The sequence below is a fragment of the Sus scrofa genome, chromosome 3 (genome assembly GCF_000003025.6).
Source record: "Sus scrofa isolate TJ Tabasco breed Duroc chromosome 3, Sscrofa11.1, whole genome shotgun sequence".
NCBI classification, from domain to species: domain Eukaryota; kingdom Metazoa; phylum Chordata; class Mammalia; order Artiodactyla; family Suidae; genus Sus; species Sus scrofa.
Genome location: NC_010445.4, coordinates 126,983,095 through 127,001,234, shown reverse-complemented (window position 1 = coordinate 127,001,234; position 18,140 = coordinate 126,983,095). Strand labels below are relative to the sequence as shown.

The 18,140-nt window shown below is 54.0% G+C and overlaps 1 protein-coding gene across 7 annotated transcripts in view; it reads left to right on the top strand.

Annotated features, from left to right (window-relative positions):
• The window catches only part of ASAP2 (ArfGAP with SH3 domain, ankyrin repeat and PH domain 2), a 161,976-nt gene that overhangs the window by 81,713 nt on the left and 62,123 nt on the right, over positions 1-18,140 (top strand). For all 7 annotated transcript variants that reach the window (XM_021087867.1, XM_021087864.1, XM_021087869.1 and 4 more), the window contains exons 4-7: positions 9,111-9,185; positions 10,696-10,745; positions 13,281-13,410; positions 17,747-17,832. In XM_021087867.1, coding sequence (XP_020943526.1) covers positions 9,111-9,185; positions 10,696-10,745; positions 13,281-13,410; positions 17,747-17,832 — 341 coding nt within the window. The remainder of the gene's footprint in view (positions 1-9,110; positions 9,186-10,695; positions 10,746-13,280; positions 13,411-17,746; positions 17,833-18,140) is intronic.

Genomic DNA, 18,140 nt, shown 5'->3' with positions numbered 1-18,140 from the left:
CTTTTGGTTCCCATGCACGAGTGTCTCGCGTTCGGAGGCTGCGGGAACGCAGGATAAAGGCAAAAACCCGGCAGCGCCAGCAACACGTGTCACACGTGTGACATTCAGCAGGTTATAGAGGCAGCCGTCTCCTGGGTTCTTTTCCTCTCGCCAGATGGATGTGCGAATCCTGGAAAGGCTGTTCCAGGGCCGTTTCTGCGCCAAGAAGTGGCCTTTGAACAAACGGCTGCCTTAGTGGGGATGGAGCCCCGAAAGGTCCTTTGCAGACAGTCTCTGTCTCTGGTTTCACAGAATTGCTCGTGAAGTGTGCACTCGGGGTCCGCGGAACCCGCTGCAGGTGAGAGCGGGGCCGGCAGATGCTGAGCCCCGGATGGAGCCCAGGGCGCGGTCTGGCCGCGGCGCCGGGCTGGAGGAATCTCACTTTGCTCCATGGAAGGAGGAACCTGAGAGTCCCACTGGCCAACGGACCCCTAAGTCTTGGATTTTTTTTTTTTCTTTCTTTACACAAATGATTGCAATGAGAAAGACATTTAGCTCTTCAGTGGAGAGCTCGTAAGATTGTTGGGGAGCATGGCCTTGCTTTGCCTGTGCGGGGGGGCCTCAGTGTGGAGGCAGCGGGGATCCGCTGCACCGCGGCAGGGCCCGGCGCGTCTTCCCAGCTCTCTGCCAGCGGCCAGTTCTCCGTGTGGGTGAAGCCCATCTCGTTGCTGAACTGAGAGCTGCCTCTGCCAGAGTCTCCCCCTTGGGGTTCCCACAGCTTTCTTCTCTTTTCACTCTTCTACTGAAAATGTCCTACATTTTAAAATGTCTTGGAGTTTCTGTTATGGCTCAGTGGTAACAAATGCAACTAGCGTCCATGAGGACGCAGGTTTGATCCCTGGCCTCACTCAGTGGGTTAAGGATCCAGCATTGCCATGAGCTGGGGTGTAGGTTGCAGACACGGCTCAGATTCCATGTTGCTGTGGCTGTGGTGTAGCCCAGCAGCTGCAGCTCTAATTTGACCCTTAGTCTGGGAACTTCCCCTCACTCCCACTGCGGATAAGTCAGTCCTTAAGCTCTAAATCGTGCCAAACCACAGCAGTACCTGTGTACTGCCGAGTCCAGTTTGCAGAAGACTTGGCCTTGGTTTGTTTCCTTTCATCCCCAGGATCCTAGTCACCTGGGGCTGCTTAGATGTGCAGACTTCTAGGCCCTCGTCCCCTGGGCCTGCTGAAGCAGGCTCTCTATTCGCCCAGGGCGAGAGTCAGCACAGTAGAGCCCGCGCAGCAGTGCCCTGGAGCAGAGGGGTTCTCCAGGTGAGGTCCTTGGACCAGTAGCACCAGCAGCGCCTGGAACTTGTTAACGCGCCCCCCCCCCCCGCCCCCCGTCCCCACACACACCTGCTGAATTGTGGTTCTTGAGCGCCAGCGCAGCAGCCGCACCTGCAGGGTTGCTAGAACACTCCCTGTTGGGTGTGGTTTCCCGGAGTTCTTGATCCGTTTGCATTTCTGCTCAGTTCCCCAGTGAGGCTGGTTGGGAACCGGCCGCCCCAGAGAGCAGCGGTGTGGGCTGCTCAGACGCCTCCCCCTGGGGAGATGGGGGTTGGGCACCCAGGTCTAGCTGAGGCCGGCAAGGAGGTTCTAACCTCGAATTCCAGAAGGTAATAAATATGAAAAGGTGGTTTGGGTTTAGGTTGATGTCTTGATGTCACAGGGGTTTTAGGAGCTGTGGATTGCGTGATGCTGGGCTCCTCTGTGCTGCTCCCTCTGCGCTCAGATTTGGCTGCACAGGGGTTCTCTGCTCACTTGTGGGCAGGCTGCCATGTGTCCTTTCATCGTCTCGTCTCTCGTGGAAGAGGGAAGACTCACCATTTCCCTCCACTTAGAACCTGAAAGATCAAAGCAGTGGGGCTGCCAGAGACACGGCATTAAAAGCAGAAACCAGGTCAGCTCTTTGCTCTCTTTCTGGTGGTGTCAGAGTTGCTGGTGTTTTGGCAGCTGGCTGGTTTTGATCCTGCCGTTTGTGTTAACCACTCAAGATCGGCGTCGGTTTCCCTGTCTCCTTTTGAATTAAACCATCAGAGGGACTCTGCTGCCGGAAACAGGCCTGGAAGTGTGTGCTCGCAAGGGCCCCTTGTGTGTGTGTGCACACACGCCTAGACCTTGGGTGGTGCTGTCAGCAGCTCTGGGGAGAAGCAGCCAAAGATGCAAGAGACCTCGCTGGTTTTCCCTTGTGACATTTCCTCATACGTCTCTTATGACCTGCTCTGTGGACTGGGAGTGGGGGGTTCTGTGAAGACACACTGGGGGGCCTGCGTCCAGTCTCACAGCCTGTCCCCAGCCCACCATGGGTCAGGGGTGGGTGGGACTGGTCATGTTCTCATCTCTGCTGCTGCTGAGCTGTGGGATTTGGGGGCAGCGTGGGTGGCTTCACTCTCCCTCTGTCCCCATTTCTGTAAAATGGGGACAACCCCGACCTCTCATAGCTGTTGGGAAGCTTACATGCCATTTGGTGGCCCTGTGCCATATGGTGATTGATTCAGGCCCCTTTACCTAGGACCTCCGGCTTCTCCAAGAGATTTTCTGTCTGGATGCTCACTCGTTCAGACAAGCAGCCTTTGGGGAGACCAGAGAGGGCCGCGCTGTGGACCTGCCAGGCACAGCCTGCGAGGGCCCTGTGTGTGGGGAATCCCACCCGTCGGGAATCTTCCTCCACTGGCTTTCACGGGGCTCGCCGCCTCCCTTCCTTCCTCCTCTGCTGGTCACCTTCTGCAGGGTTTTGAGAGCCCTGCCCCGTGAGGAATCAGAGCGTCCTTATGTGTAAGATTTGTAGCAGCCCCCAAACTGGAAAGAACTCAAAAGCCTTCAGCAGGTGTCTGGATAAGCCAGACAATGAAATTACTGTTCAGCCAGAAAAAGAAACGAGCCATTGATGGAACAACACGGGTGGAGCTCGAGGTAGGTAAGAAAGGCGCCAACAAAAAGGGTCGCGTGCTGTTGGAGTCCTGCGTGCAAAGCCCTGGAAAACGCACGCTGCTCTGTGGGTTCGGAGGCAGGTCGATCGGTGGTTGCCTGGGGAGTGAGGACCTGGGAGCTGAGGATCACGGGGGGCACAGGGAAACTCCTGGGCTGAGGGGTACGTTCCCCAGATTTTGGCAGTGGTTTTGTGGGCTTTCCTATATGTCACAACTTAGGGAATCGTGCACGTTAAACGTCTGTAGGTTTTTGTGTCTCCGTAACATCTCGGGAAAGCTGCTTAAAAAAACTGCTTTGTAAGCTGTTGGTCTAAAGCACTGCTCTCCACTAGGAATTTTTACACGGGTGGAAATGGCCTACATTTTCTGCATCTAGTACAAGAAGCCACGGACCACACGTGGCTGTTGAGCGCTTGCTGATGCTAGTGCAGCTGAGGAATTCCCTTTTCAACCTGATTTAATTTTAACCCATTGAAACTTGAATGGGCTGGCGTGGCCAGTGGCTGGCACATTGGACTGCGCAGGTGTAACGCTTTACCTGCTGCCGTAACAGCCCGGCAAGGCCACCCCCCCCCCCCAACCCCAGGTCTTCGGCTTTAGCTCCTGGAGAGGACTCAGCATTTCCAGCAGGTGCTGCCTGTTTCCTAGGCGCATCTCCTGGCTCTTCCCGAAGCCCCTGCTAAGAATGCCCCAACTGAAGCAGTGAGGTAGTAGGTCTGAGGCCTTTGTGCAGCTCCTCACCCTCCGACATGGAGGTGCAGCCGGCCCGTGCCCCTGTCAACAGGTGTTTGCCCTTCTTTGACTCAGAGCAGCATTTGCTCAAGTTAAAAAGGTAAAAGCTCTGCAGACCCCAGCAGTGTCTTTTCTCTCTCACGTGTCTCGTAAACCAGGCACATCAGAGTAAGCTTTCGTGACACAAGCGTTTCGGGTGAGGCTCTTTGGCCATGTGTCATATGTGGTCCTTTCAGGACAAGCTGATATCCCCAGAGAGCAGTCTGGGTTTTTGAGGAGAGCCTGGGAGGTCCTGAGCTTTTCTAGACCGGAGGTAGGGAGGCTGCCCAGCGACTTTTTTTTTTTCTTTTTTCTGTCTTTAGGGCCACACCTTCAGCACATGGACGTTCCCAGGCTAGGGGAAGAATCGGATCTGTGACTGCCAGCCTACACCACAACCATAGCAACGCGGGATCTGAGCTGAGTCTGCAACCTGCACCACAGCTCACGGCAACACCGGATCCCTGACCCACTGAGCAAGGCCAGGGATTGAACCCGCTTCCTCATGGGTACTAGTCGGATTCGTTTCCGCTGCACCAGATGGGAACTCTGACTTCCGGTTTTGAGTCTCTCTTCTCTCGGCCGTTTCTGAGGAATAGCACTGCGGTGCAAGAATCCTGTCTGGACGGGTCCCCGGGGCAGAGCGGTGTTCTCAGTGCCTGAGTGGAGGAGAAGGCGGCGCTGGTGTTCCCGGGGCCAGGCTGGGATCAGGAGCCGAGCTGTGGCTGGACCAGCAGCAGCTAGTAACCAGTGACGGAGCTAAAGGAGTTGGGGGCTGGCAAGTGTTGGGGGGGACGGTGGGAAAGATTTGAATATGGAAGTGGCATATTAAAACAAATAATATAATAAGTAGGAAGAACCGCGTGGAAAGATGGCTCTTGTCTGGCTGTATTCGCCACCCCACCTCTCCCCATCTCCTTGTCTGGCTTCGTTTGCTAATCAGCTATGACATTAGCAGTGAGGCTGCTCTTGATCTCTGATCGCCTGTCTGCCTGCCCGTGGCTGAAGCACTGCAGGTCTCCTCCTGAGATCGCAGACACCTGACTCCTCACCGAGTCATCTTGTCAGACGTCCGGATCCAGGTGAACCCAGGAAAAGCGGGGACAGAGAAGGGAGGCTCGTGGCTCTAAAGATTGCCTGTGTGCTCTTGGAATCAGAGCCATACTTACCAGCAGTGGTTAGGAGTAATAATTTTTGTTCAGATCGTGCTTGGTGTTCCTGAAAGCCATTTTACTTAATAAGCTTGTGGAAAGTCAGAGCGTAAGAGAAAGCCTGCTGCTTGCTTGGTGCTAAGGAGAATGTTCCAGTTGGGTTACCCGGGGCCATTTAATTCTTCCCATAGATCATGACAACTTCATTACTCGTAAATTGAGGCTGGAGCTGCTGAGCGCAAGACATGTGCAGTTACGTCTTTGGCCGTGGTTTTCCTCGCCTTTGGCCAGCGTGGAGATGGTTCCTTTAGGAGGTGGTTCCTTTGGCCGTGAGGCTCCTCGGCGGCCCCAGGGCAGACAGACAGTCCAGGGAGACCCAGAGGCCATCCTTCTTGCTGCAGGGTGCTCTTGCTGAGACAGGGCCTCTGGGCTCGGGCTGGGTTCAGAGCCCAGGCCCCGGGGAGGGCCAGTCATTTCCTGGCTGCTCCCCCTGAGTCAGGGCGCCTGTGGGGCTCGGGCGGGCGAGGCTGGGCCACGAGCTGGGAGCTTTGTTCGTAAACCCGTTGACGGGGATGCTGTGTGTCTGTGTTCAGGACAGTTTCCTTAAAAAAACGAACAGCTTTACGAGGTCTGTTTTGTCACAAAAGGAACCCATTTCAGTTATGCAAGTTGTGATTTTTCTGGCGGCTTTACCAAGTGATGTGCCTTAGATCAGTTTGGGGACACTTTGTTCTCCCCAGTAAGGCCCCTCCTGTCCTCTCACGGTTAATCCCCACTGCCCCCTCCCCCAGCCCCAGGCAACCGCTAATCTACTTTCTGTCTCTTGTCATAGTGGAGCTAATTATTTTCTGATGAGAGAAGTAATAGTTTCTTATTTTAGATCATTGGAGTAACCCCAGAAAGCGAGATGGGTGGAATGAAGGCCAGCAGCCCCTTGACAGGATTCTCTTCCAGCTGCTCTTTTAAGCTCTCATCTCCCCCCTGCTCCCCCCACCCCAGCCTGGCTGAGGTGCCCCCCCCACATTGCGCTCCTGTGCCCGGATGCCCTGCACCCCATCCTGCAAGACAAAACTCTCCCTCTCTTTGGAGGCCTGTATTCCATAACCCCAATCAGCAGAGGTTTCCCTGGGGTCCAGACGGGAGGTAATTTTCTCTTCCTAGGGATTCCGCGCTGTTTTATTGACGGCCCACAGCGTTTCCGCAGGGCACGCTCCTCGCTTAGATAATGGCCTTATCTCCGCTGTTAGGCCCAGAGTTGGTGGGGACGGAGGTTCTGTCTGGTTCATCCCTGTCTCCTGGGCCCTCTGGGCCGGCCCAGCTTTATCTCGTGTCACTCCCTGAGGGGCCCTTCGTGGCACTCATCACGGTGGTGCTGCCTGTTTAATGTCCTGCCACCCTGTCCCCAGTGTCCGGGATGAAAGCAAGCTGGCCCAGTGTTTGGATGTCCTTAGATTTTCACGCTCCTTCACTTTGGTGTTTAACTCTGGGTGCCAGAGCTTGGTGTGCCTCTTCTCACCTAATCCCTGTCCTCAGTACCCGAGTTCTCATCTGAGTTAAAGAGTCTAATAAGAGATGCAGCAACCAGATTCTGGGCGGTGGTCTCCCTGCAACAGACAATCTCGGGGTTTTTCTCAGTCATGCAACGCTTGGAGTACGCTTTTCGTAAAAACATCCTAGGCTGCTTCCTACAAATGCAAGTTTTTGTCTGCCAGCGTTTTACTCTCTTTGCCCCCACCCCCCATATCTGAGTTGCTCTGGTGTCTTTGGCTCAGCCTCCCCCCCAGCGGCTCTGACCCTCCCCTTCAGGCAGGTCCTGCTGCCCCATTTCTTGCCCGAGCCTCGTCCAGGATGGCGCTGCCTCGGCTCCCCTCCAGGCAGCCTTCAGGACCGAGTGGGCCTGAGCCTCTGACTCCCCATGGCCCTGGATCAGTGGACGAATGGGCAGAGTCTCCGGGCTCAGCAGCTGGGACATCACCTTCTTCCCAAGCCCCGACTGCTCAAAGCCCTGGTCTTCGATTCTTTCTACCAGGAGCCCCTGGCGTCTGTACGAGTCAGACATGCTGCACGTGGTCTGTTTAGACTTTCTGTTTAAATCTCAGAGAAGGCAAACATCCATCGTGTTTTAGCCCTCTTAGTAGCTGGCTTACGGCTGTCTATGAGATAGGCAGTCAGTAAATACATGATTAATGAGTGAAGTCTCACATTCATTATTTGATGCTTAAAGCTATTAATGCATCTCTAGAGTCTGTCTCTTACAGGCTCAGAAAAATACTAAGATAAATTGATTCAGCCAGTGTTTTTCGAGTGTCTGCTCTGGGCCAAGCTCTGTGCTGAGTGAATATAAACGCTTGAAGCTGCCCTTTAGGATTTATGGTGTGAGATTGATACAGACGAATGCAGGGTAGAACCTGTCAGGTCCCTCAAGACATTTTTTAAAAGGAAAACATGGGGCGGTGGGGGGAGGCTTACTTCCTGCTGAGCGGTCGAGGATATTAATGGAGAGGACGTGTTCTGAGAAAATCCTGCTGGACGGGAAGCCCCGGAACCTGGGGACACGGGGCAGACGTGCAGCTGAGGGTGGAGCAGATGGAGTGGGAGCCTAGACGCGGGGACCAGAGCAGGGCAGGCGGAGATGAAGGTGCGAAGGGGCAAACGAGGGTGGACCGTGAGCCGGGTAGGTTTGGGCTTTATTAGGGCACACGCCAGATAAACCCCACAACTGCGGAGCAGGGGCCAGGGCAGCAGGGACTAGGGGATAGTGACCCGGAGCTGGGGAAGCGCGGGGGCCGGTCCAGGAGCAGGGTGGCAGAGAGGCAAGGAGGGGACTCTGCGGGCAGCACCGGAGCCGACTGGAGGAGGAGGGGTGACACAGGAGGTGGAGGGGACGGCTGGGGGCACCCAGCTGGCCTGGGCACCGAGTTGCGCGCGTCCTTGCAGAGGAGGCGGTGGGGACGCGTCCACGCGGCTCCTCCAGGTTCGGCGGAAGCACAGGTCAGGTGTGTGCTCGGGTGATTCACGCGCACGGCCTGTGGCTTTCTCTGCCTTCCAGTCGGCCTCAGGACCTCGCCTTAGACTCAGCTTCTGACCCTCAAGGCTAATCTCAGCCAGTCCCGGCTGACGACCTTGTGCCTCAGAGGACTCCTGGTGCGTGACAAATGTTGAGCTGTGTCTGCCTAGGGCAGGGGCTGCCCAAAAAGCCCTTTCCGGAATGGCAGTCACTCATTGCCCGTGTATTTGGCAGGCTGGGTGGTTGGTGCTGGCATTATTCCACATCGTACCAGTACTTTTCAAGTAAATTTCTCTCTCCATGTTGAACTTTCATATGCCGAATACTGCATGGAAACCAGGTCCCACATTGCCCTAAAAATTGTTCCACTCAAGGTAATTCTATTAAAAATCAAATTTTCCTTTGCTCGATTGTAGGGGGGACCACAAAAGGTTCCAAAGTCCTTGCTCCTGTTCTTCTCCTCTTACGGCCCCGTCGTCTGGGTGCGTGTACCCCGAGTGTGCAAGGCCCCCCCCCGTCCCAGGCCGAGCAGCAGGTGTGCTGACTGGGGGCGGGGGGCGGCTCTCGGGTTCGGGACTCGGGGAGCCTGTGCCTTAGGCGCTCGCTGACTGAGGCCTGCTGGGCTCGGGGCTGGCCGGGCGGAGCTTTCTGAGCCCGTCGGAGGTTTGGTCTCCCCGATCTAATCCATGGTGACAACCTGCTAAACCACCCTCTCCTGCCTTCTTGCTTCAGGGAGAAGAACCTAGGACCTTGGACCTCTTGTCGCTCCTTATCTTGTATCTGCTTTGCTCAGCCACACGCGTGAGGACACACGCGCGCACACACACACACACACACTCGATTCTTTTCTCCTCCTCTGAGCGTTCACTCGTCCACGTTCCCAGGAGACCCCTTCCTTTCCGGTTCCCCTGCCGGGGGCTGCGCCCGGGGGTCTGGGGTCCGGGCTCCCGGAGGGACGGGGGCGCAGGGGCCGCGAGGGCGCGGGGCGTGCCGGGGCCGCTCGCTCTTCCTGCGTCTTCAAGGTGGTTCTGTCCTTCGGGTTTTCTGCGCGAGGGTGGCTGTCCTTCCAGGCTGTGTGGGGCTGGCTCACGGGGGTGTCACCGAGACACAGGCGGACGCCGGCCCGGTCGCCTGTGCCCCGCGGGGAGAGCCGCCGGGCAGGCGCGAGGGAGGCCCCTCTTCGGCCCGGGGGGCGGAAGGCGAGCGCGTGTCTGCTCTTGTCTTTCAGATCCAGAACATGAACAACATCATCTCCTTCCCCCTGGACAGCCTGCTGAAGGGGGACCTGCGAGGCGTGAAGGGGGTACGGCGTCCACAGTCCGGTCCGCCCGCCGGCACCGTGGGGTCCCGGCCTGCCAGTGGGGGCCAGGGCCTCTCCGGCCGTCCTGCTGGTGCTCCGAATGGGGGGCCAAGTTCTTCGGGAGCCTGTCCGTGACTTCGGGGCTCAGCCGCTTGGGCGGGAGCCTGTGTGGGGAAGCTGGCTTTCCAGCCGGCGTGGCCCCGGGGGGCCACTGGGAAGGGGTCCTGGCCGGGTGGGGTTTTCTGTGGGGAAATCGGCCCCAGTCAGGCCCGAGCCGCCTTGTTTTTCTCTCCTGCAAGAGAGAACTTGTTGCTTGTTGCCGAGAACCCGCCTCTGCAGACGCCCGCGCCGGGGTCTGTTCCCCAGCCTGAGCGCGCAGGAGGCTCACGCCTTGAGCGGCATGTGGGTACCCGGTGCTGAGCGCCAGGCTGCTTTGGGTGTCATTGGCACAGGCAGACATGGGGTAGGAGACAGAGATGACCTCACCCCAGGTCATGGGAGACCCCGCTCTTGGATGGGTCCACACGTGCTCCCTGGTCTCATCTGGCCTCCGGAGGCCGATCTCGGGGGCCTTTATGAGACAGAAAGTCCAGGAGAGCGGGGAAGGCCAGGCCCGAGGAGCCGTGAGGACACCCGAGAAAGCTACCTGTCATCCCCCGGGGGCCCGGAGATCGAGTCAGACAAGTTAGTCAGGAAAATGGGAGGGGGAGCAAGGCAGAGGGAAATCCCGCACGTGCAGAGGCTGATGCGGGGCCGGCCCATTCCCGCGGGGCCTTAGATGCAGGCTGTGGCCTGGCCAGAAGGCCATGAAGAGTCCCCCAAAAAAAAACAAAACCACAGAAAAAGGATTTTTTTTCTTCCCAAAGGACGCTGTTAAAGGGAGCATACATCGGTGGGAACCACTCGATGGAATTTCTAGTGGCTCAGTGTGTTTTTGAGCCAGGCTGCATCAGGGACTGTGAGGTCCTCCGTTCCAGACGGAATTGGGAGGGGGAGACCTCAGGAGAAGAGGGCTGGCTTGTAGTCTTTGGTTTGGGGCCCAGCTCGGGTGCATGTATCGGGGAGATTCCTGTATCAACAGCAAACACCGTACTCCTTCCTTTGAGAGAGAGGTACTAAAATACTTGCAGCTTCAAGGCTGTATCTTTCTGGGTTTAATTTTAGAATACTCCCAGGGCAGAGGGCAGGGTGTCGGTGAAACTCGTTGGGCTGTGAGTAGTTGGTACTTGTTATAACTAGCTGACAGGCACCCTAGGCAGTTCTTTCCACTTGTCTCTGTGTTGATTTGGTATATTCTATAATAAAAAGTTCTTAAAAAGAGAAAAAAGGGGAAAGGCCATTTACTCATCTAATGAACAGCCCGTGCTGTAAGCTCTTTATTTTTCATGGCATCACATACGTCACTTACTACAGAAATTAATGCTCCTTTCAGGTCTAGTCTAGGGCTAAGTAAGTTTATCTTGCCCAGAAGTTAATGATTATTCCTGTTTAATTTATGCCTCTCTGTTTACAGGATCTGAAAAAGCCTTTTGATAAAGCTTGGAAGGACTATGAAACAAAAATGTGAGTGTTTTCATTTTAAAGAATAAGCGTAGGTCATTTGAGATTTCAGTTTTAAATTGAGCTTTTCTTGCTTGAAGGTTTTGTGTAAATAAACCTTAATCCAGGAAAGAATTTATCCACAATGGTGTTGCTGTGATTTGTCATGAGGCCAAATGCTTTCACGTGTGTTGTCTCCGTTCATGACAACCTCTCTAAACAGGCTTTTCCTCGCCCTCTTGTGTCCTGATGGCTGCAGGATGGTGTTTTCAGGAAAGTTAACTGACGGCTGCTGGCTGACCTCAGGCAGCTGTTGTACCGTTGCTGTTTCTCACTCCCAGAGTGGAGCAGATCGAGCTAGCTGGCATTGGGCTAGCAGTGGCGGGGACCATAGTTTCAATCATTTGAAATACCTGAGAAATAGAAAAATGTTTAAAAATGCCTCCTGCTTGCTGTGTAACTGCCATGCACTGGGTAATAACGTAGCGTTTTCTCAGTGGAAGCAGAAACGACTGTAGGAGGCGTCTGGCAGAGTGAGAAGTGGGGAGAAGAAAGCCTGTCCCGATGTAACTCCAGGTGGTCAGTGGGGTGGGTGGGTTTCACCAGCTCTGGGGACCTCTTCAGAGGTGCGGATCTCACAGCTCCCTGCAGGCCTTTGGTGCTGGTCCCGTCCGTCCCATCCTGGAATCTTAGATTCCCGCGCTCCAGGTTCTGGAGATTCACTGACAGCAAACCCTTGTATGTAAGCACAGATGGAGCCTTAAGCCAGACGCCTTGGAGGTCTGGGCTCCTGGAGCCGCTGTAGACGTGCGTCCTGGCCTGTGGGCGTCCCGCATCTGCGGGCCAGCTCCGCACAGTGACTCAGGAGAGGAGCCCCCTCCCTCCTTTCCAGATGGGAGCCAAGCCTTGGGGTTTGCTGCTCGTCACCCCAGGAAGGCAGGGCCAGGAAGTGGATCTGCCCAGTACCACCGGGGCCTCGGGGGAATGCTTCTGTGCATTTCTGGACCACGGACATGCAGGGATCTCTGAAGAGGGGCTGCCCGAGAGAGCCTGCTGGTTCGGAAGGGAAAAGCCTTGCAGGAGCGAGGGGATCGAATTCTGTAAAATCAGGACACACACCCAGATGCGGTGAGGACAGCCTTGCTGACAAAGTCCCAGAATCGGAGAAGGAACGTGCACGTACCCTTTAAAAGTCAGAGTCCTTCTGGGATCAATTTAAAAAGTAGCTCTACCCATTTACATGTGAGATTGATTTCTCCTGAGAGGCCCTGTGATATGTAACAGTTTTAAGACGTCTTTAAAATTCCTGGCCAGTGGTTCCGTGCCTGGTCGTTACAGAGTGACTGATGTTTGGACTGGGTCTTGATCTCTGTGAGGTGGTGTCGGGGTGATCCTGGAGTCGTGTGACTGTCCCGGGCCCTCCGGGGTCCTCCAGTCCCTCTTCCTCCCTGGCGCACAAATCCACGTCTCAGCATCCCCACCAGATGGTCACCATTTATTTATGTTTTATCCATTCAACTTGTCAAGTGTCCATGTGTGCTCAGGGCTGGGCTTCAAGATAAAAAAAACAAGGGTGAGAAACTATGTTTCTTGGTGGTCCCGCTGTGGGGCAGTGGCATCGGCGGTGTCTTGGGAGCATTGACATATGCCCCCCTGGCATAGTGGGTTAAGGGTCCAGCGTTGCCACAGCTGCAGCTTCGGTTGCTATTGCGGCTTGGATCTGATCCCTGGCCCGGCAACTCCACATGCCACGGGGTGGTCCAAAAAAAGAAAATGTATTTCTTACATCTTCTTAAATACCCGCTCCCCAAATGATGGGGATACTGGACCCAAAGGAGCCCAGTTCATGCTGAGCATCTTCCTAAGAAGTGCCGCCTCCACAGTGCGGTGCCTGCCTGGGCTGCGGAGGAAATGCCTGCTCCCTTCTCTTTGTGGCAGCCTTTATATTTTCGAGGGCTTCCTGTGGCTTTTGTTTAGTCTCCTTCCTCCAGAAGAAAAATCCAGTTCCTAGTTGAAGCCCTTCTAACCGATGTGCTTCGGGGCGGCGCCTCCCCCGGCGCCCGTCTTGGGACGTGCTCCGGCCTATGCCTGTCCCGCACGCTTGACTCGGCCATAGGGTCCAGCGTGAGATACACACAGAAAGGGGAAGGCAGCCTGACAACGGGAACGGCGGCTGGTTTTCTTCTGCAGTGACGAGCACCGTCCCGGGCAGGGGATGGGGAAGAGAACCAGGAGGCGGTTGGGGTCGATCTGGCCGCTCCAGGCACAGGGACTGGGAGATGTGTCACTGAAGGAAAGCCCACTGAGCGGACTTGGCTCCTCTGACCCTGGTGTGGCACAGAGCAGGTGCTTTGGAAGCAGTTGCAGAGTAGATGCGCAACCAAAAGGGCCAAGATGGACCCTTTTATGCCTGAATGCATCTTCCTTTCCAGTGCGTTAGAGGCCGTCCTGTTCCGGAAAGGCTCGGTGAGCACGTCTGCAGGCTGGGTGCTGGGCCCACACAGGGCTGTCCAGTCCGGAGGCGGTGTCCTGACTTCTTCTCGCTTTTTTTGCACGTAGAACCAAGATCGAGAAGGAGAAGAAGGAGCACGCCAAGCTCCACGGGATGATCCGCACGGAGATAAGCGGGGCTGAGATCGCCGAGGAGATGGAGAAGGAGCGGCGGTTCTTCCAGCTGCAGATGTGCGAGGTGCGCGCTCCCGCCTCCGGCAGAGGCTTCGGCCCAAACGCTGATGCGCTGTTGGATGCCCTTGTCCAGAGTTGGCTCCTCAGGGAGCCGTAGGCTTCTAGAGAGTGGGATTGGAGTAACCTGACACCAGCCTTTTATTAAAGATGGGGAAAGACTGCAGAATGGTCTTTGGCCTCACGCAGCTGCTCATGCACACTCGCCTCTATGGACGTTAGCGGCAGTGCTCCCTGTTTTTTTAAGCAGGTGCCTCAGGTCCCCTTGTAGCCTAGGAATCAGAGCCAAGGGAGACAGAGCCTCTGTCCCCGCAGGCCAGGCCCCCGCCTCTGGAAGCGCGTCCACCCAGGCCTCACCTGCTTGTGGTGGGGATGCGGCCCGGGGCCTTGGTGCCCTGGGGAGGGAAAGACATGCAGGAGGAGCTCCGAGCATTTCTCTGCTGGAGGCTCAGGGATGGGAGAGCAAGGACCAGGCCTGTGCTCCCAGCGTGTTTGTGCCTTGCTTCTGAGTCTGTTTGTGGAAACAGTTGCCCACTCTGCCCAAGGGTTCACTCCTGGTGGTGGGAGTGAAGCCCTTTGTGCATGGTGGCATTTGTGTCCTCTGCTGTAGCCAGGCAGACTCCCGTTTTAAATATCACAATGCAAGGGTGATATTCGTGACAGGTATTGAAGCAAGGTTCAGCCAGCTCTCAATTCCCTGTAAGCAGGTCACAGCAAAGCTAAGCAAAAGGCACTTTCTCATTTTGAAATGTTTGTTAATTTGTAAATTACAGCAAGAGCTTGACTTTATAAATGTGTACCTTAGGAAAATATTTGAATGAGTTTTTATTCCAGAGCAAACGCTTACAGGGTCAGCAGAGGGGGATCAGTGCCAGGGATCGGGGGTATATTTGGCTGGATTAGTGCAGCCACTCTGGCTCCCTTTTGGTTTCTGTTTACATGGGATTTCTTTTTCCAGCCTTTTACTTTCTTTCTTTTTTTATAAGGGCCTCAGGTGCCCCATATGGAAGTTCCTGGGCTAGGGATCAGATTGGAGCTGCAGCTGCCAGCCTACAGCACAGCCACATCGAGCCACATCTGCGACCTGCGCTGCAGCCTACAGCAACACTGGATCCTTATCCCACTGAGTGAGGCTGGGGATCGAACCTATATCCTCAGGGACACTGTGTCAAGTTCTTAACCTGCTGAGCAACAACAGGAACTCCCGGCAGTCTGTTACTTTCAACCTATGTGTATCTTTGGATCTAAAGTGTGTTTCCTGTAGACAGTCTGTATTTGGATCATGTTTTTTTAATCCAGTCTGACAATCTCGGCCTTTTGATGGGATTGTCTAATCATTCACATTTGATGTTACGATTGATGTGGTTGGATTTCTGTCTGCTCTTTTGCTTTTTTTGTGTTCTTTGTCATATGTCTTTCTTTTCTGTTCCTGCTTTGCTGCTTTGTCTTTCATTACATGGATATTTAGAAAGTTAACTAAGCCCCAGGTGTTACTGTAGGTCGGGGAATGGTGTTGTTACACACATGGTGTTTTATAAACAGACGTCACGCATAATCGCACCTGCCGGGCCCGCGTCACGTAGTGTTGGAGAAGTCAGCCTGTATGATCGGAGGTGGCCGAGGAAGCCCCTGTGTGTTGGACAAACACAGGGTGTTGCTTTTGTTGAGTCGGGGTGGCGTTACGTGGTGGTGGCTCACAGTGTGGACTTGGAACGGGTGTGTGAGTTCCGCGTGTGCTCTTTGGCTGGAAGAAGGGAGTCTGTCGACCTGACCTCCGCAGGACTGCTGGTTACGGTCCCTGCAGGGAGTGTGCCCCTCACCAGCGTGTTACTGGCACATCCACACCTGGAGGGGTGTGGCGTCCAGCCTCAGCTCGGTCACTGCTTTCTGGGCCCTGCACCCCACACTGGGTGCTGTTCCTTGTCTGGGCGAACCGGTGATGTGGGCCGCTAAGACGGGTGGTTTTATTGGAAAAACACGATCTGGCCGATGCTTCCAAGTCATACCCGGGAGCCATCTGTCAAGGGGTCCCCAATAGTTGTCAGGCCCGTCTTTGCTGAGCATTGCGGGGTCCCTGCCTCTGCAGGGCTGGGCGCAGGCGCAAAAGCAGGAGTTGGCTGAACTGGCAGTGAGGTTGGAGAGTCCAGAGGACGCGCCTGGTGAGGGCTGTCGACGTTGGCCAGGCAGACCCGGGCTGGAAAGTCTCAGAAAGAGCACCGGAAAAGCAGATCCTGAGAACTCAACCCCCAGAGCCAATAGATTGCTGCAGTTAAAGTCATTTTCAAATTGGTCAACTGGTTCTAAATGGAAGTTCTCGAGTTTTGTAAATGCTAGATGTTGTTTCGATGTTTAAAAGGTTCGTTGCCTGGGATCCAGGGAAGAAAAATGCGTTTCAGGTGGTTATTTTAAAGCTGTGGAACTTTTTCTTCAAAATGAATTTCACGAAGACGTCCAGTGCGTTCAGATAGGTTAGAGCTTCTGTGAATTGAGACTGTGTGAGCTAGCCACTCTCGCTTTTTTATGATTATAAAAATATGTGCTTTAAAAAAAAAATATGTGCTTTTAAAAATTGGTCTTGGAGTTCCCATCGTGGCACAGTGAAAACGAATCCGACTAGGAACCATGAGGTTGCGGCCATGAGGTTGCGGGTTCGATCCCTGGCCTTGGTTAAGGATCTGGCATTGCCGTGGGCTGTGGTGTAGGTCACAGACTCAGCTTGGATCCCACGTTGCTGTGGCTGTGGTGTAGGCCAGCAGCAACAGCTCTGATCCAACCCCTAGCCTGGGAACCTCCATATGCCGTGAATGTGGCCCTAAAAAGACAAAAGACGAAAAAAAAATTGGTCTTTATGTGTGTGTGTGTGTGTGTGTGTGTCTATATATATATGAAAGAAATTAAAAATCCCCGCAGGCGTTACTTACCAGAAGACAGCCCCTTTGGCATTTAGCTAAAGGCCTTTCAGGTGTTGTGTGACACGTCCGTAAAAACAACTGTGTAAACAGGCTCGTTCGCCACGGCTGCTTCGTAACCTGATTGTGTTCACTCATGAGTGTGCCACGGGCACCTTGCTAGGTCAGGAAGCCTCTGCTGTGTCGGCTTAATGGCTCCACAGCCCTTCTTCACGTGGACACACCGCGCTTCAATCTTCCGGTCATGACATTCGGATTGTGGATTGTCGGCGTGTTTCACTCTTACAGACAAGTCTGCAGGGAACCTTCTTTTCTGTTCATCTTTATAAACTTTTATGATTCTCTTCTTAATAAGTTCCTGCCAGTAGAATTTTTAGATCAAAGGTACATGCATTTTAATGTTCGACACATGGCCAAGCATCTTATTAACCATTTAACCGTGTCAGTGCACGGCCAACGGCGTGTTTAATTAACAGTGAATAAGTATCGAAGAGGAGGGAATGGGGACACGGAGGCAGCGGGGTTTGGCGGAGGGGCGTTTGTAGTTCCTGTTTCAGACCCACTTCCCAGGTCCACGGGGCTGCCCGGCCCATCTGCCAGGACGCTGGAACGTGAGTTTCCCAGGTTGCAGCTGAGGTGCCTGTGGTCCGCGGGGCTCAGCAGCTCGTTATGGGGCCTTCAGTCTTAGAGGTGACACCTTCTCGGGGTTGTTGATACCCTATCCCAGCAGTGGATGGGACCAGGAATTTATGGGGTCGTTGTTCTAGAAACTTCTAGCAAAGAAGAGATGTATTTCCTGATACTCGTTTTATAGCTCCCTGGGGCTTCCTGATATCTTAGTGGTGGTTCCAAGTTAAAATGGCTTTTAATTTATTTGAATTTAAAATTTAATTTTTTTAATCAACACTTCAAGTATTAGGGAAGTGTTTTTGTATGAGAGACAAGGAGACAAAGTCTCGACTACAGAAGATTGGCAAGTTAGCGTCTAGACCACGAACTGTCTGGAGAAAGGGACCCAGGACAGAGTGTTTGGGCAGGAATGTTTGAGATAGAATCCCTTTCATTCCAACCAGCCTCATTCTTCAATTTTCTACTGTACAGCAGGGTGGCCCAGTAGCACATACATGTATACATTCTTCCTTCTCATATTATCATGGCGAAAATTTCTCCCAGCTGGTTAAGACAGCTTGTTTTATTATAGGAGTTCTTGGCACTAAACTTATAGTTAAGCATTTAATTACCTGTATGTCAGAGAATTCACTCAGAGAAACCTTTAGTTCCAGCATTCCGAAACTGTGACGCATCTCCCCTGAGCTCTGCCCATGGTCCAGAATGTCAGAGAGGCAGAGGTGAGGCTGTGTCCTCAGAAGCTAGTGTTGTGCTCCTATTCTGCTTCTATCCATGACATAATCCTGTTTTGTGTTTTCTTAACAGTATCTGCTGAAAGTCAATGAAATTAAGATAAAAAAGGGAGTGGATTTGCTTCAGAATCTGATCAAGTATTTTCATGCCCAGTGCAAGTAAGTTCCCTTTCTTCGTTGTGATGGTATTTCAGATGTGTCTCTCTCTTGATGGCAACTTCTGGGAGATGTGCAGTATCGCGTGGAGCAAAGCAAGCACTTATTTAAAAATCCGTCGTACAAGGGATGAAACAGGGATGCAGGCCACCACACGGATGAACCCTGAAAACGCGTTAAGTGGAAAAAGCCAGAAAGAAAAGGCCGCACACGTATACTGTATGATTCCCCTAATTAGAAACGTCAGGAATAGGCAGATCCACAGAGACAGAAGGCAGGTTAGTGATGTTGCCAGGGCTGAGGGGAGGGCA